This window comes from Dromiciops gliroides, chromosome 1, assembly GCF_019393635.1.
Source record: "Dromiciops gliroides isolate mDroGli1 chromosome 1, mDroGli1.pri, whole genome shotgun sequence".
Lineage (NCBI taxonomy): Eukaryota > Metazoa > Chordata > Mammalia > Microbiotheria > Microbiotheriidae > Dromiciops > Dromiciops gliroides.
The window spans coordinates 545,187,260-545,214,239 of record NC_057861.1 but is presented as its reverse complement, the minus strand read 5'-3'; the positions used below and the strand labels follow the sequence as shown (position 1 = coordinate 545,214,239).

At 39.5% G+C, this 26,980-nt stretch overlaps 2 protein-coding genes across 11 annotated transcripts in view; one reads left to right on the top strand and one right to left on the bottom strand.

The window, feature by feature from the left end:
- DCUN1D3 (defective in cullin neddylation 1 domain containing 3) overlaps positions 1-7,066 on the bottom strand; it is a 35,833-nt gene extending 28,767 nt beyond the window's left edge. Inside the window, exon 1 of one of the 4 annotated variants that reach the window (XM_043975067.1) lies at positions 6,912-7,066. The gene's annotated coding sequence lies outside the window, so the exon portion shown is untranslated. Of the gene's footprint in view, positions 1-5,978; positions 6,067-6,094; positions 6,230-6,911 lie in introns of those variants that run through there. The other 3 variants (XM_043975064.1, XM_043975065.1, XM_043975066.1) reach the window with 3 other exon arrangements.
- The window catches only part of LYRM1 (LYR motif containing 1), a 35,150-nt gene continuing 14,285 nt past the window's right edge, over positions 6,116-26,980 (top strand). Inside the window, exons 1-3 of one of the 7 annotated variants that reach the window (XM_043975068.1) lie at positions 6,743-6,803; positions 7,684-7,807; positions 24,804-24,962. In XM_043975068.1, the coding sequence (XP_043831003.1) occupies positions 7,757-7,807; positions 24,804-24,962 (210 nt within the window). In that variant the 5' untranslated portion in view covers positions 6,743-6,803; positions 7,684-7,756. The other 6 variants (XM_043975073.1, XM_043975074.1, XM_043975069.1 and 3 more) reach the window with 6 other exon arrangements.

The following is a 26,980-nucleotide window of genomic DNA, read 5'->3' as shown; positions in this document are numbered from 1 at the left end:
AGAGGCCTAATAAATATTTGTTGAATTCTAAAAACTAGCAACCCCTAAGTTAGGCTCTCTCCTACTGTGGGTAAAACATGCTGACTTCATCTTTTCAAAATGACAGTCCGTATCTGATCACACAATTAACTACTTGCTTCAAAGGAAAACCACTTTATAAGAAAGAGCCCTAGAAATCAACCACTTAAAGATTCAGCCTATTTCATCCAAGGAATATTATCCAGTGTCATTCCTTATTACCGAATTGTTCCTCTGCTTAAAAGGAGCAAAATATCACCATAGCTGAGAAAATGGTTTTATCAAAAGGCTAGGCTATTCTTCACCTCAGAATGCATAGAGAAGCTAAATAAAACATAGCTCTCTCAACAACATCCCCTGCTTTAAACCGACTCTGCTAACTCCACAATGTCATGCCTCCCTCCATTTAGATCATATTCACATCACTATAGATAGAATTCAGATATAAGGGCAAAGTCACTAAGGGCTATAAGGCACTATAGATAGAATTCAGATATAAGGGCATTCACAGGGCTGTAAGATCAAGGTCTCTCAGGCAATGCTGCAATTCAATCTGAAATAACATAATATGGCAAGGCTAAAACACCGGCCACTGTAAGTCAAAGTCTTTAGAAGGAGGGATGTAATCAGGGTGGTGGTAGATGATGGTCACAAACACTTTACTTAGTAACACCTAAAGAAGAGCAATATATGCTTCACCTCTGCAGAATTATGATGCTTGATGTGTTTCCTTTCAGCTAAACTCACATTTATGCAACAATCCTAAAGAGGTTCCTCTCCTCCCTTAAGTGTAGATGATTCCAGGCAACTCAAATTTTGGAGACTTTCAAACTACCATTTCACTACTGAAATAAACCCAGGTCTAAGCCTTATTTTGTAATCATTGTCTAACTGGACCCAACTTTCGCTTAGGGCACAGAGAAACTAAGCAATATGCCCAAATCACACAGCCACAGCATGTATCAAAGGTTGGCCTCTTCCATTTTCCACAGCAAGCTCTTGCCACTCTACAACACTACTTTTTCTCTAATTAAGATATCAAATAATCTAAGACAACCCATTTCTCTGTCCATCACAGCTTCCAAAAAAAAGAAAAAAATGTTCTTCCTACCTACCATTTGGAAAGAACATGAGAACTTATTGCTTCAAGTTTTGCACTGAAGAGACAGTTGCTCATATAAACATTCTGTTATGTTGTACAAACAGCTATTGAACATTTTCCTGAATTTTATGGAGAACTGGTACTCAACTAGTTAGCTCAACATCTGTAAACAAATACAAAGGGGTAATTGTAAGTTATCAAAAGACAGGGTAACAGGAGTTACCATGTAATTACCATTGTTTCATCCGAGTTACCATGTCCTCACCTCAAAACAACCAGCAGTCAGTAAGCAATTAACTCTCCTTGCCACGGCATGTAAATCAAAAACAACATCAAAATCAGATTAAATTTTAAATCATCTGATGAAATTTAAAACCACTTAATCACAACTCCAATAGTCCAGTGGCCTCAACTGCCCTGTTGAGTCTCCCATTATTTCAAGAGGTTGTTTTTCCCCCCAGAAGGTCCCCAGAGTTTATGAAACAAATCCACCGGCAACCTGAACAGAAAATAAAAATTTGGAATTAAAATTCATGTAGATAGGTGCAAGGTTTCTTTCTAAAACACAACTAGCCCGTTTAAATACCACTGGCTTCAGCACCTCACATTTTTCACCATTTTTTTTAATGTGAAAGAAAAAAAAGCCACCAGTCTGTAAACTGGCTGATGAAATTTCAACCCACAGGATATTTTCATACTTGAGTTATAATAAACCATTGAAATAAGGATGAATAGTGGAAAGCCTAACAGCCCACTGGAAAGAGCATTTTAAGTGCATCATTAGCATATAGAGTAAGTCAAAATTCTTTAGCCTGGGCCAAAGCCAAAAAAGCCATATCAATATAAATCCTCCACTTCTCTGAAAGGCCTACTCTATGGAAGGTGGGGAGGGGGGAAGGAGAATGGACCAAATTATTTGCATAGCATTAATTGTTCTCTTTTGTAATTTGCAATGTAGTGTGTGTGTGTGTGTGTGTGTGTATATATATATATACACACACATGTATGTATATATGTATACACATTCATTAGATTCAATAATTCATATACCTGTCATCCAAAAGGTTTTCACACTTGGAACAATCAGGAACTTCAGGAATATAATCAGTAAAACCTATTAAATAATACCACTTGAAAATGGTAAACAATTATTTTTTAATACATGATTCCATTTTCCCAACCCACTAAAAGGTTTAAATTAGCATTTGTAAAATTGTGTGTAATGGTAGAAGTACCTCAGCGCCATTTATACTTTCAGCATTCTACTGGGCAAGAGACCCAGAATACTATTCACCATGGGGTTTTTTTCCCAATACTTGAAACATCCAATGAGTGAGTTACTTCTGCTACAGAGGCATCAAAATCTCTCAATTCAAACATCTTCACAACTGATAGAAAAGTCATCACGTGAGAGTCAAGCTGGTAAGGTGTCTCTTTAAACCCAGCTACTCTGTTATTCTCAGGACAGACATTTAGTGGAGGGAGTCTCTACTTGAAGCCTTTTAGCTTTGTAGGAAGTGACATAGTTCATGTTCAGATGGCACAGCCTTTGAGAAAGCAGAAGCACCTTTACTGCATATGGTATCAAGTGAAGGCCTCCAGTGAAGGTATGTTTTGAAGAAATACATAATTTCAATTACATCTACTATATTTCAGTTCAATAAGACGAATCAGAGAAGCCTCTTTTTAATGGACTGTTATGTTTGAGGTCAAAACATGAATCTATTAGAAATTAGTGATCTCAAAAGGAAAAGGTAGATAGCTCATAGTTTAATCTGGCTGAGAGAATGGTGCTCACAAGGTAAGTGTCATGGGGTTCAATAACTAGCTAGCTTTTATATAAATCTTTAAGGCCTACAAAATTCTTTACATATATTATCTCATTTGTTCCCACAGCAAAGTACAGTAGCTACTAGAGGTATTATTAGCCCCATTTTACTAATGGGCTCAAAGGGGTTAAATAATTTGCCCACAATGCCACAACAAGCAAGTGTGGCACTCAGGAGTCAAACCTAGCTGTTATTGACTCTAAGTCCCACACACTACACCATTCTAGTTCAAGCCCTAAACTGGGCAATTAACTGTGCTCTTCCACTGGACATAGTTTGGACCCCTAGCACAGGTGATTCATATCCTAAAAGATCTCCTGGTAAATGTTTAACGACCAGTTCTCTGGGGTAAAAAAAATGTATTCACAACACACTTTTAAATTTAATTTGCATTAGTAACATTTTCTCCATCACTTTCTTAAGTCTAGACAATCAACAAAACAATAAATCGAACCCCGATTTGTATCATGCCAATTTCCAAGGTGTAAATGCTCTTACACTGAGTCTGAGCTTGCTCCAGTACACCTTTGCCTTTGATCCAGCAGAATACAAAACTATATGTGTTGCCTAGGTATTTTGTTCCTTGGTCACAAAAGGGACCAGAGTCAAGAATGAGATTGTATCAACACTGAACCATTCTCACTACTGGAAAACAAAAAAACAACCAATTCTTGGAGCACCAGTCCTCTGGATGACAGGTCAATAGTGTCATCTGCCCATACTTTATAAGTATAAAACAGCATATATTGTTCGGTGAAATACTTTACAGAATTATACAGTGGCTCTCAACAAGTTCCTATTGTTATTATATACAGAATTATACAGTGGCTCTCAACAAGTTCCTATACTAGGACACATATTGGTTTTTCATAATTTAATAGCAGCAAATTCTATATAAACACCCGACTTAAAGAAAAAAGACTACATTAATGAATATCCTACTGAATTTTAATTATGAAGAATGGAAGACTCATCAGCTATAGAAAATCAAGGTGACTGCTACCTCTAACTTAGCCCTCATCACAGGATTAGTTTCTGATCTTAACAGTCCAACAGCACACACACAAAAAAAGTACTTAAAAAAATTTAAAACCTGTTTGAGTAGTGAAGTATATTGAAAATATAAAATAGAACCTGTCACATTTCACTCTCTTGCCTGCTTTTTTATTTTATCCAGACTATTAAGCAAAACACTCTCTATTCATGTAAATTATGGTTCAAACTCCTCCCCCATTTCTGTCATTCCTTTGACAAGTTTCTTTACAGTACTTTACGACTATGGGCACAATACTATTATATTTACAAAAAAACTTTGGGGCAGCTAGGTGGCGCAGTGGATAGAGCACCGGCCCTGGAGTCAGGAGGACCTGAGTTCAAATCCGATCTTAGACAAGACACTTACTAGCTTGGCAAGTCACTTAACCCCAATTGCCTCACCAAAAATACAAAAATAAAAACAAAAAAACTTTGTGACTTGATTTGGGGGTAGGATCCCCTTCATCAGAAAGACATATTATGGATTGATGTAGATTTTTTTTTAAATGGTGCCCAAGCCCTGTAACAGTAGCATACAGTCAATGGATAAATATTTCAGTTAAAAAAAAGCAAGAAGTTTGGACACAGAATCTTAAAGTCTTCCAAAAACGCAGTTCATATTTCCAGATGAATAAAATGTTAGTGTCAAAATAGGAATTTTTACATAGTTGAGGCTAGCGCCTCATTCCAAAATCCAAATGATGGTCTGTGAAGGCCCTGCGTGTTCATTTATTTTCTCTTTAATACAATAAGATGAACAAAGAAGCCTTCTTTACAACTATTTTTTATTTTCACATTAATTACTGCTTTCCCTCTCCAAAACCAAACCAAACAGATATCATCTCCTTTAAGATTAGCTCCGTACAAATCTAAATAAATAATTTTTTAAAAATCAGCATATGCTTTATGTGCTTTAAAAATCTCGTGTGCCAAACACATAAAAGGAAAACAATAAAGAGCTGTTGTCCAATTGTGGAAACAAAAAGTAATATGGGGTTTTCTGCTCTCTGAAATGCATCATCAAGTGTGGGTGGAGAAAGAATCTAGAATTAGAAGAACACCAAATCATTCTAGAAATAATTGACAAGGTGTAAATTCCTCATACACAAAGTATTTAGAGCAGACCTTTGATTATTACTAGGCTAGGATTCCATTTAAATCCTTGCAAGGCATAAGGGATCACCCTAACTCTGAAACCTTGAGGTCAGATTTTTTTCAAATGAATAAGTATTCATTATAATCTGAAGCAATTAGGAACTGAGTGATGCTCTCTGTGTGACAGAGCCTCTGACCGCTGTTGCAAAGCTTGGAGTTCTGAGTGATTTAAAATCAAAGGCTAAACACCAAATTTGAAAGAGGTTGACCACTGGCACCAGGCTAATAATGTCATTTTATAAAATAATAATGATAGTCACCCAGATACATTAGTTAGGATCATGGGATCATAGTGGAAAAGAATGGGAATGGAAAAAAAAAAAGCCAACATAATATTTGTCACCACATCCCATTTCCTACACAGGATATAGGCAAAGGCTCCAGCCCCATTCCCCTAGGCACAGATGTTTATCATTTACTGCAAAGGTGCTGAGAGGCCTTCGGGTCCGAGCTCCTCAACACTAGGAACAGTTTATGAATAGAGTTGGGAAGCGGGGAGGAGGTCGAGACTGGAGAATTCATCCACCCCCACCCCCATTGAGGCACAGACCCCAATGCTCTTACCTGGGGCACATTATCCCAGGAGCTCTAGTTCCCTGACACACACCCAACCCCAAACGGTCCCGTCCCCCTTTTCCCATCCCCCCACCCCCGCCCAAAGTCTTAGGGTGGGGGCTGGTGGGGGTGGTCAAGAGAAGGGGATGAGTAAAAGGTAAGTTTCCCGAGCACCAGGTGACTAGGCACAAGGCTCTCCTCACAGCCACCTCCAGGGTGAACAGTTCGGACCAGTCATCGCCCCCTTTTCCCCCCCATCCTCGCCCCCCCCTCCTCAGTTTTACCTCACTACTCCCCCTCCTCCTCCACCCAACTCACAGCTGCTCCTGAGGCTCCTCCAGCCCAGCCAGCCAAACCCTTTCTGGAAACGACGGCAGCCCGAAGGATCCAAACCACCTACCATCTCCGCTCGCGTTCCAGTTCCCTACACCACCGCCGCCGCCTCCTCCTCTTCCAACACCGCAGCCGCCTCCTCCTCATCTGCAACACCACCAGCGGCGGTCGCCCAGAGGCCCCGCCTCCTCCATCTCCTCCTGCATCATCACTTCCGGTAACCCCGCAGCTCTGGGAGGGAGGGCCGAGGGAGCGGGAGGGCGGACGGCGGAGTGACGCACGCAGCAACGTGCGAAGCCGTTGCCAAGTAAGGGCAACGACCCGACCTTCTCACCTCCCCCCCAGTCTCAGGTTGGGGAAGGAGGGGGGAAGGAAATCGTCTGGGCGGAACTGGGCCGAACCACAACGTGGTTAGGTAGGGGGGGTGGAGGCAGATAGGAGATGGGTAGCAGGAGAAGAGGAGGGAGGTGAAGAGATTGACCGTATTTTTAGCGGATACGCCGGAAGGTAAATTTTGCGGGAGGTTGAGGTCTGTGTGAGACTCGAGCCTCCTTTTATCTATGAATGATGCTTCAAACCTATGTTTCCTCAAGTGGTTCGGTCCGACCTGGCCCACCCCGGTCTGTCCGCTTCGACTCCACTGGGCTCCTGACACTCCCTCCTCTCATTCCCCGCACTGTGGGTGGGTGGGGCGGGCGTGATGGACACAGTGTGAGTGTAAGAGGTGAAGGTGGTCTCTGGCGGTGGAGAGCGCGGTTGGCTCGCTAGGGTTGGAGGCAAGGAGAGGGGAGGGAGTTGTGGCTTGGTGCGGCGTTGCTAGGATACGTGGCGGTGTGACCTGCCCCTCCCCCTACCCCCCTCGTGGCCCGTGGGCTCGGGCTCACCTCGCCGTAGTCTTGGTCGCCATTTCCCCGGGGCCATTTACCTGTGTTGGTTTAATCCAACCGATCCCCGCCCCCCTTGTGAGGGTCGGGGTGGGGAGGCGAAGGTGTCTCACCCAGGGGTCGGACTACCAACTGGCTTCCTTTCACGAGGATTCTTCGCCTCATAGACGCGGGTCACTGGGTACTAGGGACACTTGAGAAAAATGACGTGAGCGGCTGCCCTCCGGCCGCTTCCACTTTCTACTGGGGCCGTTAACGTTGCACTATACGTACTCTCTTGATGAATCCATTACTAGGCGGGGAGTGATGGGGGCGGGGGGACTAGAGGGAAGGGATGACCCAAGTACTTGAAGGAAATGGGACGCTGGAGGGATCAGTTTCAGCGGCTGACTCCGGAAGGGTTTGGGGAGGGAATGGCACAGGAGCTGGCCCTTGTAGGGAGAGAAGGAAAATTCATCCGGCTGGAGAATGGGAGTGCGCCCCAGTGGTGTGGAATTTGGAAAGTTAAGTTTCAGTTCCGCCCTCCAGGAGTTTACGAGCTACTCTCATTAGTACGTTACAAGATTGGGAGTGATGTTGAGTTGTTTCAGTCGTATCCGACTTTTCATGACCCCATTTAGGGTTTTCTTGGCAAAGATACTGGAGTGGTTTGCCATTTCCTTCTCCAGCTCATTTTACAGATGAGGAGACTAAGATGAGATGACTTGCCTAGGGACACGATGTTGAGGAAGTGTCTGAGGCTGGATTTGAATTCATATCTCTCTGAAACCAGGTGCGCTGCCCTCTTCTTTGTGTCGCCTAACTTCTCTTGGGAGTGATGGAGAGTGGAGAAAGAGAAATGCAACATGCTTGAAGCTAGGGATGGATCTGTGAAGGTCACACCCAACTTGAGCATTGTAAGGAGAAAGGGAATTCTACGGGCTGGAGAATTGAGTCCTTCCCAATTGAGGATGGGAAGTGGGGAAAGCAACAAAATATACTCATAAATATATTGCAAGATATGGGGGGCGGGGCGGAGAAGAACAATGAAAGATTCATACAAAGTGTTTTAATCCAAGTAAGGGTTTAGAAGGTTACACCAGAGCTGGGCCTTGAAGAGAGGGAAAGAAAGAATTCAATTGGCTACAATTGTAGAATTACAGTTAAATGAAATTTAGAAAGTACACTGTTTCCAAAGGCAAGTCAAGTAACAAGCATTTATCAAGCCAAGCACTGGGAATACAAAGAAAAACAAAATTAGCCCCTGTTCTCAGAGTGCTTACTGTCTAATCAAGGGAGACAACATACTAACAAGTACAAGTTTATATAGGATAAACTAGCTAATCCACAGCAGGGCATCTTAAACTTTCCACTCGACCTCTTTTTGATGGAGAAAAATTTCTGTGATGTTCGGTATGTAGTTATATAAAATACGTTTACATAACTTTACTATCGCCAAGTTTTTGGCCACCCCCACTTTCAGTTACACGACCCCATATGGGATCTTGACCCACAGTTGAAGAAGCTCTGACCTACAGAGGAAAGATGCTAGCATTACGGAGAATCAGGAAATTCTGCTTATAAGAAGGTGAGATTGTAGCTGGAGTTTTAAAGAAGCCAGGGAAACTAGGAGAGAAGGGAAAGCAATGGAGTGCCTTTTGGCCAACGTAAGTGCAAGAAGGCCACAGTTTGCAGATTGCAGAGTATATGACCGGTCTGGTGGGGAGTCCTTAGGTTTTCATCCCTGAAGAATTACCTCTCACACAATTCAATTAGAATAAATGGTCTTTTATTTGGGCTCTTAGAGAAAGTGACTAAGATGGAAGGCAAAGACTTTGCCTAGAGGGGAGGAAGTGGCTTAGAGATTTCTTTCTCCTTAAATGGAAAAAAGGCCCAAGCTTTTATAGATAGATGGGATGACCACCTGATAATGGAAAGTTCCCTTTGGGGGTGGGGAAAGCTTGAATAAAGAGTGGGTTGGGAAAGGCTTTTGAATGGGGGAGGGGGTGGTTGTCCAGACTTCTGGAGTTATCTATGCCCTCGAGGATCAGGCAGCAGCCACACCTTATCTCCTTACTTTGTCTTTGTGTCTGTCCTTTAGTTTAGCTTCTCTGGAAGTTACCCCAGATCCATATCAATTCCAATAGTGAGACTTGTCCATTAGGAAGATTCATTTTGATTACCTTAAATTGGAAGGGGGTAGGATGGGAAAGTGAGGAAAATTGCAGGTTGGAAGAAAAAAAGGCTGCTAAAATAGTCTAATTGAAAAATGATAGCTCTAGAGCAGCTAGGTGGCACAGTAGATAAAGCACTGGCCTTGGATTCAGGAGGACCTGAATTCAAATCCGGCCTCAGACATTTGATCCTTACTAGCTGTGTGATCCTGGGCAAGTCACTTAACCCTCATTGCCCCACCAAAAAAAAAAAAAAGAAAAGAAAAATGATAGCTCCCCTAAACTAAGATTCTAAAATCTTAGTACTGTGGGAAGGACTTTGAACAACATCCAGGCCAGGAATCATTGACCTTTTCTGTTTAATGTACCCTTTTTGGCCATCAGGTGAAACTGATGGAACCCTTCTGTAATATTTTTAATGCATAAAGTAAAAGATATAAGAATACAAAGGAAACCAATTATGCTGAAATATAATTATCACATTAAAAAAAAGTTCCTGGACTCTAGTTTAAACCCCTGTAGGTTACCCCCTTCATAAGGAAAATTAGACTATGAGAAGGGACATGACTGGCACCACCCAGAAAATGTAAGGACCAGAATTTTAATCCAGATCTTTTGAATATAGATCCCATGCATCTTCCATAGATAGGGTGAGTACAGAAGAGGGCATAGATGTAAGGAATGTGGAGGTAAGACTGGACAATATTTGGCAACTGATTGGAAAGAGAAGATGAAAAGGGAAAAATTTTAGGTGATTCATTTTCAGAAGCTTCACTCTTCCAAGGTGACTGGAAGAATGGCATCATACCAACAGAAACAGGAAATTTCAGAGCAGGAACAGTTTTGGGGAGAGATAAGATAGTTTATGAGCTTAGAGTTTGAGGGGCCATGGTGCAGCACATCCAAGGAGAGAGAGCCAGAAGGCATTTTTGGGGTTGTTGTTTTTTTGTGGGGCAATGGGGGTTAAGTGGCTTGCCCAGGGTTATACAGCTAGTAAGTGTTAAGTGTCTGAGGCCAGATTTGAACTCAGGTACTCCCAGGGCCCATGCTTTATCCACTGCGCCACTTAGCTGCCCCCAGAAGGCATTTGTAAAGTATGAGAGCAGGTCAGGAGAGTGATTGGACTGGATGTTGTAAATGATCCTGGCCTGAAACTTGAATTGGGTTCCCTTGCACCCTGACAGTTCTAGAGCTCCCAAGGAACTGAAGCCAATATTTACACTAAGGGAGATTCCAAGACTTCATCCTATGAGCCTAGCCTAGGAGTGTACATAGCACTGTTTATTCCTAGAGACAGAATAATTGAACTCATCTGTCAAGTAGAAATCAAGAGGTCAGTGCTGTTTTGTTGATGTTGCTAGTGACTTAATTTTTGATCCTAGCAAAAAGTTTTCTATTGAATTACCCCACTTCCACCCCTGTAGATTGAGAGTAATGATAGCAGGTCCTGCTCTTCCTTTTTGTTGGTGATATGATAAAATCTAATGGATAAGCTATCTGTACTCATCACTTGCTTTCGTACTCTTCAGTCCTTAACCCCTTGTTAAGCTGGTTTCTAACACAACCCACTTTTGCACAGGATAAAGTGCTGTCCCCTACACTGCCAACTTTTTAAATTCTCAACTCCTTTCAAGCTTCAACCTGAGAGGCACTTCTCCTTCTCCAACACTACCTAATTTCTGCCCCCCCCCCCCCAGTTATAATTGCTTTCTTCCATTGCCTCACACTTTGTATTTATTTAGAAGCTATTTTGTATTTACTTTCCATGTCTGTTATTTCCACTCCATAGAATGCTCCTTGAAGGCAGGAAATTTTTTTTCCCTTCTATCCCCATGTGTGGCTGTGCCTTGCACCTAGTAGGCACTTAAATATTTGTTTAGGGTGAACATAGCACTTGGAAACTCAGGCCCCATAGAAGCTGAAGGTGTGGTAGAATCCCTTATTGAACAATTAAATTCAGCCTCATAGCCCACAAAAACAGTGTTCTCCTGTTAGTACCACCTATGAGAACACATGGGAGTCCAGGAAGGACAATTCTATGCTTCCTGTGGGTCAGTAGCACGCCCGTAGGGTGGTGATTTCTGGTCAGTCTGAATGTGGACGTCCTTGTCTTCGTATGGCAGACAGAACTCACTCAAAATGCATTTAGTGAATCAAACATGTTTGGAATTTATAAGCTAATTTAAGGAATCTGTTTGAAATGGCAGCAACTGTGTAATAGATAGCTAGCTGTTTTCAAAAGTTTAGTTGAGTGATAAAAAACCCCAGCTCTATCCAGTAATATAATTAAAAGCTTCTTTGTCAGTTTCACACTTAACTTTGCTAGACAAATCATGGCAAATGAAGGAATTATATTAGTTTGTACTTCCCATCTATGTTTCCGAGATTGCACAGAAGACCTTTCTTATGTAACCAGTATTAATTATAGGCTATTTAGTCACCGTATATTTCTTCAGTTCTAAGTGAATGGTTTTGATCTTTAACTTTGGCCTAGCTTTCCTCTGTCGGTGGCTAGTTCCTTACTCTATTCAGGATAACTTTTCACACCTGACTAATGTTCCTTTCTGTAGGCTCTTTTAGCTTGCTTTTTCTTTCCTGTAATGTGCCATTATGGAAAATAACTACTCCATTTATTTTGAATCTGGGACCTAGGTTCTGTTTTAATTTAAATTTCTCTCCCAGGGAAGATCAGCTACTGTCATGGTTACAGTAGCCTGATTAGAGAGCTCCCTGTACATGCATAGTCTTGTGTGTGTAGTAGAGAAATCCATAACGTTTGAACCTGGTACATTTATTTGCTATGGTTGAGATGTATCTTTTGAGAAAATTCCCAGATAATAATAGTCCCATTCCTATTTCATGTTTGAGAACTGTTGTAAAGGATCTTGCTCTCACTCGCGCGCTCTCTCTCTTCTTTTTAATGTAGAAAAGCAAATAAGACCTGTTTTTGTCTCTTTTTTTTTACATTATGTTCCCAACATTTACACCTTCCTTTTTCATATCCAGACATACTTATATAACACTAATAATGGTATGAACAGGATATTTTGTACAGCAAGTATACAACATGATATTTCCCTTTTTAGTTTGTGATCACCATGATCTGTCTGCAGTAGTAAATAAAAAGTCTAGTCCCAAAGGTAGGGAAGACGGGAAGTATAGGTGGCATAGATTAATAAAACTCACTGCTTTTTCTGTGCACATATTTGTGAGTGTGTATGCTCACGCTAGACATGGTAAGGACTGAAATTAATATGATCTCTCTATTCACCAGAAAGAAGGGAGCAGCATAAATATGGAAAAAAGGAATGCACAAAGATGAATGGGGAGGAAGAGATAAAGAAAAAATAGGAAGGAAATTATAGTGATAGGTTTGGTGTTGGCTTACAGTATAATATTTCCAATAAGGATCAGGAGCTGTAGTATGTAGATAAACTGGGTGTCCAACTGAAAGTTATTTACTCACACTGAAGAACAATAGAATTTTACTGTATGGGTTATTATTAGTGATCAGAGAAAAACAGCTTTGGGATAGCTTGGTAACCCCTCCACACAATAAATTTCAGTAGCAAGCAACAGATCCCTCTTGCCCTTGTCAGGAGTTAGAGAAACTTCGGATAAAGAGGAATTACCTAGTTCAGCTAGCAGATATTTGCAGCAGTTCCTTAAAATGAGGAAGAAAATGAGCAGGTGAGACATAGGAAATCATCCATAAAAATTTTAATTTCTTTCTTTGATACTTAAATATATGAATTTAGTGAAGGTTTGTAGAACGCTTAAAACTCAACAGTTACCCTTGAATCTTGGAATGCTGTAGGTTGGCCTTATAGCTCAAAAGAATATCTTCCAAAAGAAATGTATTCAACTCGTACGTTTCTATATAGTATGCATTTATATTTTATTCCAAATAATGAATATTGTGTAATGATTTAAAAAAACTTCATATTTAAAATTTATGTTTAATTTAAATCACCAGTGGGCAAGCAATACTTTTGCTAAGCACAAAAGGACACTTGTTGCTGTTAACCCTTAATATGTAGGGCATTATAATGAAATCTACTAAAACAATACTGAATCTATAGCTCTTTATTTTGGGTCCTTGTGCCCATAGAAGGCAATCTAAGGATTAATCATTATTTTAAATATTTTGATCTTCTCTGATAGCTAATATTCCATAATCAACAATTCCTGAGATTTCCTGATAGTCTATCATTTCAATGCAAAGATCCAAAAAATTAGGGGAAGCATTTTCTGGCTTAGTTGTTAGTGCTTATTCCTTCTTGCTCAAAATAATCATGTGTAAACTCACCTGTTTACATGTTATATTCCCCAGTAGAATGTAAATTTCTTGAGGGCAGGGACTGTTTATTGTTTTATCTCTTTAACCTTATTGCCTAGCATAGTGCCTTACACATGGGTCCTTAATAAATGTTTTTTTTATTTTGGACAAATTTTCATGGTGCAGTTCACACTTTCTAAAAGATATTCAAACCCTTTTAGAACAAATTAGATAGAAATTTGGCTTCAAGGTAGTTTTATCATAAATAGTTAGGAAAAAAAGAAATCCCATCTTGTTCAAGAGCTCCCTAGAGTCTTTCACTTATAATTGTGAAACTGCTTCTTAATTTTGTTTTGTCTAATCCACTATCAGAGAATCACATTTTCACTCATCTGGAGTTAGGAAGCAGTGACTTACCCTTTTCTTGTGATTGCCTTTGACTTTTTCTAATTTTCTTGGTACTATTATGCAACCATTTCCCCACTAGATAGGAAAGCCTTAGGAGAGTTTTGTACTTGGAATTCTGGCATTCCTGAGACCAAAGTCATGTTTCTGTAAATCTCATCATTTAGAGGAATTTTTCCTCTCTACACTCAGGACCAAGTTATTCATGCCAACAGGCTTTTATTTATTTATTTTGGGGGTATTTTAATTTTTTTTATTATTCTGAACTTAACAGATGCGAACATTTTCAATACACAAAGAACAGAAAAAGAGGTTCGTGTATGAATCCCCAAATAAGACACATAGCTAGTTTTTTTTAAAGCATATAATAAATCCAGTACATTAGTTATAAAGATGTTCCGTTTGCCTCTTTCTGAACTTCTTTCTATCCTCTATTCCTTTAAAAAAGTTTCAATAACACTTTTCTTTCTTTTGGAACTCAGTATCAGCTCCTTTCCCCCCATTGTCATATCAAACAAGCATAAAACAAATCCATACCTTAGCAGTATCTGAAAATATACATCATATACTGCACAAGAGGTAGGAAACAACCTCTATTGTTAGTATTTGGGAATCCTGGTTCAATTGCAGTAATCAAAATTATTAAGTCTTTCAGAGAGTTGTTTTTCCTCATGATATTGTGGTCATTGTGTAATTGTTCTCTGGAGGTAGCTGGTGGCACAGTGAATAGAGCTGGGGCTGAAGTACAGATGACCTGAGTTTAAATATAGACTCGGACACTTAACTGTGGATCCGTGGGCAAATCACCTAACCTCTTTATGCCTCAGTTTCCTCATCTATAAAATGGGGATAACAATAGTTCCTACCTTACAGGGTTTTTATGAGGAGCAAATGATATAATATTTATAAAAGCCCCTAGCACAGTGTCTGGCACATAGTAAGTGCTGTATAAATGTTATTCCCTTCTTCTTCCCCCAGATTCTGTTTTACTGAACATTCCCTAAGTTCATACATGTTTTCCCAGGTTTCTCTGAATCCATTCCTTTGGTATTTCCTACAGCACACTAATATCCTCATCTATATATAATATATTTGGGGGGAGGGGGAGGTGAGGCAATTGGAGTTAAGTAACTTGCCCAGGGTCACACAGCCAGTGTCAAGTGTCTGAGGTTGGTTGGATCTGAACTCAAGTCCTCCTGAATCCAGGGCTGGTGCTCTATCCACTGTGCCACCTAGCTGCCCCATCCTCATATATTCTTAAACCATTTCCCAGTTAATGGGCATCTCCTTAGTTTCCAGTTTTTTGCTACAGTAGGTAATTGCAAAACAATCTTTGCAGCAAGTTTCTCTTATAAAGTTCTCATATGGTCTCTAAAGCTCTGTTTCATAATTATAAGAATTAAGGGCCATTCCCCCAATTGTTAAATTGTAAGGACCCAAACAGGCATTTTTCAGGGGAAGAAACTCTTGTGTTTCTTCTTGGGTTTTATGAAAAAATGCTCTAAATAAGCAATAGAGAAATATAAATTTAAGCAATTCTGAGATTCCACTTCACACCCATTAGATTGGCAAAGATGACCCCAAAATTCCCAAACAAATGGAGGAGTTGCAGGAAAACAGTTGCATTGATGCACTGCTGATGGAGCTGTGAATTGATCCAACCATTCTGGAAAGCAATTTGGAATTATGCCCAAAAAGTTTCTAGGTCAATGGTGACCCAGTAATACCACTGTTAGGCCTGTACCCAAAGGGATCAAAGAAAGAGAAGTCCTTTGTATGCAAAAAATTTTACAGCAGCTCTTTGTGGTATCAGAATACTAGAAACTGGGGGTGAGGGTAGAGAATCTCTCTCCATTGGGAACTGATGAACAAACTGTCGTATATGAAAGTAACAGAATATTCTTGTGCTGTAAGAAATGAAGAAAAAGACGATTTCAGAAATTGAAGGACTTGTATGAACTAATGCAGAGTGAAGTAAGTTAAACCAGAAGAACAGTTTATAATGTCAACATTGAAAAAATGAACAGTTTGGAAAAACTTAGAAATTAAATGATCAACCATAATTCCAGAGAATTGATGAACAACACTGCCCAACTCATGACAGAGAGATGATGGGCTAATATACAGAATAAGATATTATGGATGTGACTGTGGGGGTTTTGTTTTGCTTAACTATGCACAGAGCACTGTGTTTGAAAGACCTTTCTCTATGTTATCTCTTTAGAGGTATAGGCCTAGTAGTGGTATCACTGGGTCAAAGAGTATATACACTTTAATAACTTTTGACATATAGTTTCAGATTGCTTTTCAGAATGGTTCAGTCACTTCACAGCTCCACCAGTAGTGCTTGTCCTACAAAGACCCTTCTTCAACTGTTGTTTTCCTTTTTTGTTTTCTTTGCTGATCTGATGGATATGAGTTAGAACCTCAAAGTTGTTTTAATTTGCATATCTCATACTGGTGATTTGGAATTTTTTTTCATATGGTTATTGATAGCTTGTATTTCTTCCTTTGAGAAGTGTCTATTTATAACCTTTGAACATTTTATCTGTTAGGGAATCTCTTTTGTTCTTATTATAGTTAAAGTTATATAGACCTGATATTCATGATATATAGAAAACTGACATATGTAACAATTCAACATAAATTGATTTGTTATAAATATATCAATATAGCAGTTCTCTACATATTATTGATATTAGGCCTTTATCAGGGAATCTTACTGCAAAAAGTTTTCCCAATTAAGTGTTTTCCTTTCTGATTCTAGCTGCACTTATTTTGTTAATGCAAAAGCTTTTCAATTTCGTGTAATCTAAAATTTCCATTTTTGGAAATTTTGCCTTGTTTGGTCAAGAACTCTTCCCCTCCATGTATTTGTAAAAATTTTCTTCTTTCTTGCTTCTCTAATTTTTTTTTATGATGTGACCTCTTAGGTCTAGGTTATACATCTGTTTGGCGCTTATTGTGGTACATGCTGTGAGATGTTGGTCTAAACCTAATTTCTGCAAGGCACTTTTCCAGGTTTTTTTGAACATTGTGTCCTTTATCACGCCAGGATTTGGGATCTTTGGGTTTATTGGACACCGTGCAACTGTGTTCATTTGCTTCTGGATCTTGTGTACCCAATCTGTTTCACTGATTCATGTTTTCTATTTTTTTCTAAGCAATACTGAGTAGTTTTGACGTCTTCTGCTTTGTAATATGGTTTGAAATCTAGTATTGCTAACCCCCCTTCCTTCCCACTTTTTAAAAATAATTTATTTTCTTTTTTTTGGTGAGGCAGTTGGGGTTGTGACTTGCCCAGGGTTACACAGCTAGTAAGTGTCAAGTGTCTGAGGCCAGATTTGAACTCAGGTCCTCCTGAATCCAGGGCCAGTGCTCTATCCACTGCACCACCTAGCTGCCCCAAAATAATTTATTTTCTATGAGATTCTTGACTTTTTGTTCCTACAGGTAATGAATCAATGTTTATTATGTTGGTGTAGTTTCAGGTGGTGATACTTCTGCAAGCTTAGATTAAATACTAGGTATTTGGATATCTGATTCTACAGAAGGTCCAGAAGTATTATTGGCCACATCAGAAATGTTATTTCCATAAGAATCTTTCTCCAGTGATAAATGGTCAAAGGATATGAAGAGCAGTTTTCAAGGAAAGAAACAAACTGTCTGAAGTACATTTTTTTTTAATGTTCCAAATCACAAATAATTAAAGAAATGAAAATTAAGGCTGCTCTGAAGTTTGATCTCACACCCATCAAATTGACAGAGATGACAAAAATGGAAAATAACAATATTGGAAGGGCTGCAGTTAAGTAGGCAGACGATGCCCTCACCATTGATGGAGCTGTGACATGATCCAGCCATTTTGGAAAGTAGCTTAGAACAATGTCCCAAATATAATGTGCGTGTGCTTTTGCCCCAGAGGTGCCATTTGAAGGGCCCCCACTCCCAAAGAATAAAACAAAGAAGATGAGGTGTTTTATATACCGAAAAGATTTTTAGCAGCTCTTTCTATAGTGGCAAAACCAAAAAACCTAGAAACTGAGAGAAAAGGAAAGGGAGAAAGATAGTGCCACCAGTTGGCAATTGGCTACACAAGTTATGGTATATGAATGTAATAGAGTATGTAATGCCAAAGCATCGTATTAGATGCCTGTGAAAAACAAAAATGAAATTTTCTCAGGGGAGACGGTGTATAGTGGCCCAGTTAGCCACATCGTCATTCTTTTCCAGGATGCACTCCTGACTCCAGCGTTATCTACTATGCCATATTTATAGCCCTTAGTATGGTGCCTGGCACAGAGTAAGTGTTAAATAGATTTTTGTTGACTTGTTGGCTTGATTTTGTTGACATATACAAAATAAATACAAGGTAATTTGGTAGGTATGTGTGAATTCAAGGCATAATAGGCAGCCTGTGCAAAGACATAGGGATATGGACTATTGTGTCTAAGGAACATCAAGAAGGGCAGAAGAGTGAGGTGTGATAAGCCTGCAGAGGAAGATCAAAGCCAAGGGGCTCTGTATTTAATCCTTAGAAATAAGCAAGGGGAGTCATGGGAGTTTTTTGAGTAGGGAAATGACATGGTTAAATCTGTGCCTTTGGAACATTTCTTTGACACCTGTGTGGAGGATGGAGAAGAGGCAAGAGACTTCAGGCAGGGAAGCCAATTAGATTATTGTAGAAATCCAGGAGAGACTTAATGAGAGCCTGCCTTAATATGTGTAAGAAGCTGTGGGAAATGCTAAGTGTGAATAAAAATATGAAAATGGTTACTACCCTAGAGATAATCTGGTAGAATGGTAGTTCCAAACTTTTGAGTATGAGGACTCTTTTTAAAATTAAAGTTTTATGGATTCTTACATGATGTTGGTTTTATGATTAATATCCATTAACTGAGAAGATCTTTAAATGATAAAAAGCTGCTTTGAATTCAGAAAGTTAATTTGTATTGTATTCATCGCAATAACATCTATAAAGAATGTCCTAGAAGTTTTAGCCCAATCTTTTAAACTTTGGCAACTTAAAACTGCATTAAGAGTCTTGGGACACTGTATAATTTGTAAAATAGTGGCACAAAGCATATTTATTCACCTATCAACAGATAAGTTTTCCAGTTTATCATACTGAGTTATCTAATGAGTTGCACACCTCACAGAATCTTTGTAACTATTTAAGGGCCAGTAGCCCATAAGTTGGTAACCAGCATAGTAAGGGAAAATAAGATTTGCGCACAAGTTTGTCATTTCTTAAATTTTGAAATAAACATAATAGACAGTAGAGTGTGAATGTAATGGACATGAAGGGGAACCTTTTGGTTGATTGGGGTGAGGTGGGATGTTGTGGTATTTATGATATGAGAAACATTATATATGATAACTCCTTTTACTTTTCCTCTGAATATTCCAGACTTATTCCAAATTCAACAAACAGCTAAAGGGACAGTGGTGATTTTTGCTTTTGTACAGATGCTATACAGTGCTTTTGAGTTTCTGTTGCTCACTTTCTGAAATCACAAATGGAGGAGCCTGTGGTTAGGACATGAGAATAGGAGGTTTCTAATGCTGGCTCTCTTGTAGACTCATTCTGCGGCAAGCCAGGGTCATTGGTTCACAACCTGCAGAAGGTATGTAGGTCTCTCTACCTTTACCAATACAGTTTGGCACCTTCTCTGAAACTCACAATCTTTAAGAGTTGCCTAAAACACTAAGCAGTTCTGGGGCTTGCCAAAGGTCTCAAGCCAGTGGTGTCAGAAGTGGGATTTGAATCGTGGTCTTCCTGGCTCTGAGGTCAGCTCTTGATCTAGTATACCAGTGCTGCCTCTCACGGGTGTAGTAGGGACAGTTAATATGTCTTCTTTAGCTGCTGATCCTGGAGCTGAACTGGACATGAACTTTTTTCCAAATAATTGGGCGAATGCTAAGCCTGACCTTGTGGTGAGGCCTTAAAATAGGGATTGAGCTTTATTCAATATTACCAAGTGAGCCTATTGACTCAGGGCAAGTATATTTAGTTCTCTCATTGTCTACTTCCCCATGTAGTCATATATATACATGTGTGCATATATACATATATGTCAGTGGGTTTGATTTTTTTGTATTACTGAATCATTTTAAAGAACTTTTTAAATAGCTCTAAATCCCATCTGTTAGTATTGCTATTAACACCTTAAGTATCTGGTGATTTAACTCTCTCTCAACCAACCAAACTTTCTCACTTCCCTGCCTATGTGTTATGCAATTAGGGAAGTTTTGTCTTTTAATCACAGGGAAATGAAGCAATCACTAAGTAGAAGTCAGTTACACACTCCCTGTATTTCACACGAACTGACTCACACCTTTTCATATGAAACCTTGGAGTTTTGGGAGAGCCAGTAACTTAGAAACCAGTTTCCTTCCCAGGGAAAAAAAAAGTGACATCATCTTTTCTGGATTTGATTTGTCATTGTGGGACCACAAACTGTAAAGTTGACTCCTAGCACTTCCACCTCTCTCTTCCCACCAAAAAATCATCTTAAATATTTTGTTGCTTGGAATATCATGGATTTTAGAGACATTGAGTATCTGTGTATCAGGGTGTTTACCTATTTACAGTATAAAATTATTTTAAATTAGCTGGTTAAACATGGTTTATTCATCATGGGAAATTTAACAGCTCCAGAAAGGTCACTGTAGTCAGGGTCTATAGATAGCCTAAAGAATCATCCTTGAAGGCCTGCTTACGATGAGAGAGTCTCTTTAAGATGAACTTCTGTAGCAAGTACCCTTTGAATTAAGGATGTACGTTTGATTAAAATATTTATTTTTCCAGCTCAAATATGCTTTCTTTGATATCCAAATTCTTGTAAGCTCAGTACCATCCCAGGTATCTGATTTCCAGGTATTAAGCCTCTTCATGTGTTAAAAATGGGTCATGTTCCCTAACAGCACTGATCACTCTGCTTTACAATCCTGCTGATCCTGTTTAGGGAGCAATGGAGAAAGCACAGGAGGGACTCAGAGATGGTGTCATAGGTGCTATTCCTAGACCTGCAGCTCATTTACTGTGTCCCTGTTATTTGATCTAATGGAGTGTGCATCTGTCAAAGGAGACCTAGTTTAATAAAACCTCTATTACCTGAATCTAAGTGACTGGAGTCCTCCAATAACCAGAATTGGTTTGTTTCCAGAATTCTGCTTTGTGAATATAGAAGCAGATGCTGAGAACATAAACCTAAAGAAATTTTTCCCAACCTGCCATCACTTCCACTCTTCCCCACAATTAAAGGTCCTGATGTGGCCTAACTCCTTAGGTGAACACACTTTCATTCTAATCTACTATATACAAAGTATTTAAAAAGAAAAGTTAATGTTTAAGATGAAGACAGGAGCCTCAATCATTAAAGAAAGTTTTTCAGCAAAAGAGGGAAATTGTGATCACCTACTGACCAGGCTGAACAGCTCAGTGCACAGTCTGGACCCAGCCAGGAACAGACAGTACTTCCAGCACCCATCAGAGTCTTGAGCACCAGCAGCTTCTAAGGCTCCAATCATGGACTGGTGAGGGGGTTTGGATAGGCCGGGGTGAAGTGGAAGCAGTCTCTATGGAAGTTGGGGTGAAGCGCCCTGGTTCTGAACCAGTGGGCTGAATCGAGTGGTGTTGGACCAGTGGGGGAGGGGCACAGGCACGCCAAGCTTCCTACCATAGAGAATTAGAATTCAATCAGACTTCTGTTTCCAGGTCAAAGAGAAAGCAGCTGTGGTTACTCATAGGCCAGGCAGGCTGAGAAGAAGCCCAATCACCCCCTGGGCCACCTGTAGCTCGAACAGTGTGTCCTGGAAGCAGCACTACACTCTAAGAAGCCAAGAAATAGCTGGCCAAGATGAGTAAGCAGAGAAAGCAGAAGACCATCAAAAACTCCTTTGGGGGAAAGATAGACCACAATACACCCTCAGAAGAAGATAGTAACAAAGCTCCAACATTCAAAGCTTCTAAGAAAAATATGAATTGGTCTCAGGCCATGGAAGCTCTCAAAAAGTACTTTGAAGAGAAAGTAGGAGAGATAGAAGGAAGATTTAGAGAGATGGAGGAAAGAATGGAAAGAGAAATGAGAGCAATGAAGGAAATTCATGAGAAAAAAGTCAACAGTTTGAAAAGCCAAATGGGAAAAGAAATAGTAGAGCTCTCTCAAGAAAATAATTGCCTAAGAATTAGGATTGAACAGATGGAAGCTAGTGACCTTATGAGAAATCAAGACACAGTAAAGCAAATCCAACTGAATAAAAAAATAGAGGGCGATGTGAAATATCTCCTTAGAAAAACAGTTGACCTAGAAAACAGATCCAGGAGAGATAATTTGAAAATCATTGGACTACCTGAAAACCATGACCAAAATAAGAGCTTAGAAACCATCCTCCAAGAGATTGTCAGGAAAAATTGCCCTGATATTCTGGAAGCAGAAGGCAAAATAGAGATTGAAAGAATCCACTGATCACCTCCTGAAAGAGATCCCAAAAGGAAAACCTCCAGGAATATCATAGCCAAATTCCAGAGTTCCCAGGTCAAGGAGAAAATACTGCAAGCAGCTAGAAAAAAGGAATTCAAATACTGTGGAGCTCCAATAAGGTTAAAACAGGATCTAGCAGCATCTACATTAAAGGACCAGAGGGCATGGAACATGTTATTCCAGAGGGCAAAGGAACTGGGACTACAGCCAAGAATCATGTGCCCAGCAAAACTTAATATACTCTTTTAGAGGGAAAAAGCGAGACTTCAATGAAAAAGAAGAGTTTCAGACATTTGTGATGAAAAGACCTGAACTGAATAGAAAATTTGACTTTCGAATACAAGACCCTAGAGAAGCATAAAAAGGTAAACTGGAAAAAGACTTCATGAGGGATATTAGAAGATAAAACTGTTTACATTCCTACATGGGAAAATAATACTTCAAACTCATAAGAACTTTCTCACTAAGGAATTTACAGAAGACACAGATCTGAACTGATTATGAAGGGATGATATCTTTAAAGCATTTATGTTTTGTTCTTTGTGAGGCAAACAGGGTGGGGTGTCTTGTGTCTGGGACCAGATTTAGGCTTGGGGCCTCTGGGTCCAGGGCTGGTGCTTTGTCCACTGTGCCACCTAGCTAATCCATGATGACATCTTTAAAATAGGGTTATGGTGTAGGAGGAATAGACTGGGGGAAGAGGAAGGGGAGTAATAGTCTGGGGAGAGGTAGTTCACATAAAGGAAACAAGAAAAAAGCTTATGGGGGGGGGAAGAGGGGGAAGGAGTGGGGGAGTGAGTGAACCTTACTATCATCAGAATTGGCTCAAAGAGGGAATAACATACATACTCAAGAAGATATAGTAATATATTTTTGCCCTGAGGGTAGGGAGGGAGGTAAGGGCAGGCGGGGTGGGGGGGAAGAGGGGAAGGAGGGAAGGGCAGATTGGGGGAGAGAGCAGTAAAAAGCAAAACACTTTTGAGGAAGGTGAAGGTGTTCTGCATTGCTGCACAAGTATGACATTGAATTGCTTGATTTCATAGGGAGGGTTGAGGAGGGAGGGAGGAAGAAAAATTTAGAATACAGAATTAGCTCAAAGACCTCAATCTCATCAGAGTGGGCTCAAGGAGGGAATAACATTCACACCCAATTGGGAAGAGTAATCTATTTAACCCTGCAGGAAAGTAGGAGGGGAAGAGGATAAGGAGGGAAGGGTGAAAAAAGGGAGCGCAGAGTTGGGGAGGGGACAGTCAGAAGTAAAACACTTTTGAGGAGGAATAGGTTAAAAGAAGATAGAAAATAGAGTAAATATCATTGGAAGGGAATAGAATGGAGGGAAATAGTTATGATGATTGATTATAATGGCAAAACACATGGTACCTACTTTGCTGGGCTAATATGAAGAAAATTCTTTGTCAAGTTTAAGGTACTATATACAGGTTATGATGAATAGGATACTGTCAGAAAAACCTGGAAAGACCTACATGAACTGAAGCAGAGTGAAATGTACTGTATACAAAATAACAGCAATAGTGTAAGATGATCTGCTGGGAAGCATGTGGTTATTTTCAGCAAGGCAATAATCCAATATAACCCTGAAGGACTTACGAAAATTGCAGTCCATCTACAGAGAAAGAACTGATAGTATCTGAAAACAGATGGAAACAAATTTTTAAAAAATTTTTGTTTTTGAAAATTCCTTAATCTGAAGTTTTGTTTTTTGACTGTTTTCTCTTACAACCTAGCTAATGTGGGAATGTTTTCCATGACTACTCATGTATGACTTATTTGGTTTGTTTTTGCGGGACAATTGGGGTTAAGTGACTTGCCCAGGGTCACAGAGCTAGTAAGCATTAAGTGTCTGAGGCCGGATTTGAACTCAGGTTCTCCTGACTTCAGGGTCGGTGCTCTATCCACTGGAATTGCTTGAGTTCTTGTGAGTGAGGGGTGGGAAGGGATGGAGGAAGAGAAGTTGGAACACAAAGTTTTAAAAAATTAATGTCAAAATTTGTTTTTGCATATATTTTGGTAAATAAAATTATATTTAGAAGAAAAAATTATTAAAGAAAAATTCATTTATGTTCACTAATTATTAGGGTAAGAAAGTAAACTAATTTTAAGAAAAAAATTTTTCAAGGGTTATTATGCTTAAAATAAATTTTTCATTAAGTAGAAAATTCAGTTATCGAGAATACCTATGGCCTTAAGTATTCAAGTTAAAGGAGGTTTGACTTCAAATGACCTGCTAGGAAATGTATTGTGAAATACAGATGTGACTCTCAATTCAGCTGTTTCCCAGAGAATTTAAGTTTCCATCTTGGAAAACAGGCTATCACTGAGCATCATCTTGCCATTTTATAAACTAAATATAAAGTAAAGATGCTTAGGAGGTAACTGGTATTCTTGATTCTCCAATTCTGGGTAACTTTACCATGCAAATCTATTTAGAAAGAGCAATTATTTCTAGACTAATTAAAGAGCTTGTGAAAAATGTACATCTGCCTGGCTGCCTACTATCAAATTGAATTTTTACGCAAATTTTTCCTTTTCTATTTTGGTGGTTCCAAAGATGACAACAGCAACACGACAAGAAGTTCTCAGCCTGTACCGCAGGATTTTCAGACTTGCAAGGAGGTGGCATGCAGCATCAGGGCAGATGGAGGACACCATCAGAGAAAAGCAGTACATTATAAATGAAGCCAGAACATTATTCCAGAAAAACAAAAATGTAAGTGGGATCCACTGATATTTCTCAAGGAACTAAGCAGTTCCTTGTGGTGTTTTCTTCATGTTTTTTCATTCCCGAAAATAATGAGGAGGAGCAAATATTCCAGGATAGAGGGGTCAGACCAAAGCCTTATTCTCAGCTCTGGTTTTATTGTCATTTTTCAGTTGTGTCCAACTCTTTGTGACCCCATTTGGGGTTTTCTAAGCAAGAATACTAGAGTACTTTGCCATTTCCTTCTCCAGCTCATTTTATAGATTAGGAAACTAAGAGAAACAGGTTAAGTGACATGTCCAGGATCACATCCTACTAAGTGTCCGAGGCCAGATTTGAACTCAGAAAGATGAATCTTCCTGACTTCAGTCCCAACCCTCTGTTCACCATGTCACCTAGCTGCTCTCAACCCTGGTAGAAATGGGCTTTTGGCAAGACTTAGGTTATAAATTGCCTGATGTGGCTTCTGTAGGGAAGAACTGACATTTCACTCTATATTTTCTAGCATTTTAAAGTGCTATCAGTGAGTCACACACTTGCCCTCAGAATAAGTCACTGGATCCTATTATCAGGCCAGTCAATAGGAATTTTTAGTGGAATTCATCTAGGTGATAAGGTCTTAAAGTCCCTAGACTATGCCTTTAAACTCTTTGGATTTCCCACCCCTCAGTGTGTTAAACATGTGGGTGCTTCATAAAGGATTATTGAATGAATGAACTATAAAACTCTCTACCAATAGGCCCAACCAGATGTGGCATAGGGAAGATGGCTCAGGATTAGGGCAAGGGTAAAGCTTAGGTAATCTTCATAAGGTATATTTAAACTGGCTCAGTCTTTACCAATGTACCCAGACGGGCACCAAGCAAACACCCAGGACTCGCATCCAAGAAGCTTGATTTCATTTATTCTTTTTTTTTTTAACAATATATTTTTAAAAATAAATTTTTACTGATATTTTCTGATTCTTACATCATCATAGGTATTCCAAATATCCCTCCTCCTCCCCTTCCCAGATAGCTGGCCCATAAAACAAATAATATTTTTTAAAGAGGAAAAAAAAATCACAACTGATTGATACATTAAAAAAGTCTGGAAACTTGTTCATTATATAACATTTGTGGACCTCTCACCTAGACGATGGGTCAGGTTGGGTTTGTGTTTTTACATCTTTTCATTTAAGTCCTGCTTGATCTTTATAATTTTGTTGCACTCACTTTTGATTTTTTGGTGTGTGGTTATTCTTCCATTTACACAGTTAAAGTTATTGTGTATTGGTGGGGTTTTTTGCTCTGCCGACATAGCTTCATATAGATCTTTCCATGCTTCTCTATGTTAGTCACACCTCAGAGTAACATTCCATTACATTCATATACCACAATTTGTTTGGCCATTGCCCAATTGATGGCCAGATACTTGGTTTCCAAATCTTAGCTATTACTCAGAGAACTACTATAAATATTTTGGTGCATATGGAAACTTTCTTCTTATAGATGGCTTCACTAGAGTATAAGCCCAGGAATGAAATCTTTGGTTCACAGGGAATGGACATTTTAGTCACTTTATGTGCATAATTGCCAATTGCTTTCCAAAATAGCTATACCATTTAACAGTTTCATCAATGATGCATTGGTGTGGCTATCATTCCACAACACCTCCAGCATGGACTATTGCCGCATTTTGTCATCTTTGCCAGTTTACAGAGTGTAAGGTTTCATTGAAAGTATTTAGGTGCCTGTTCTGTCAGGCCCTGTGCTAGACATCAAGATACAAAGACAAAACTAAAACTGTGCCAGCTCTCAAGGAGCAGTGCTTGTCTCTTGGGGGAGGGGCTCCACAACATAGAAATGTTTTTATAAAGGTACAGGCAAAACATATACAAAATAGTTTCCAAGGGGAAGGACATTAGCTACTCGGGGATCAGGATTAGATTCCTGTAAGAGGTGGCATTTGAGCTGAGCTTTGAAAGAAATTAGGCAGAAGTGAGGAGGAAATAGTGCACCACAGGTAGGAGGACAAAATGTATAAAG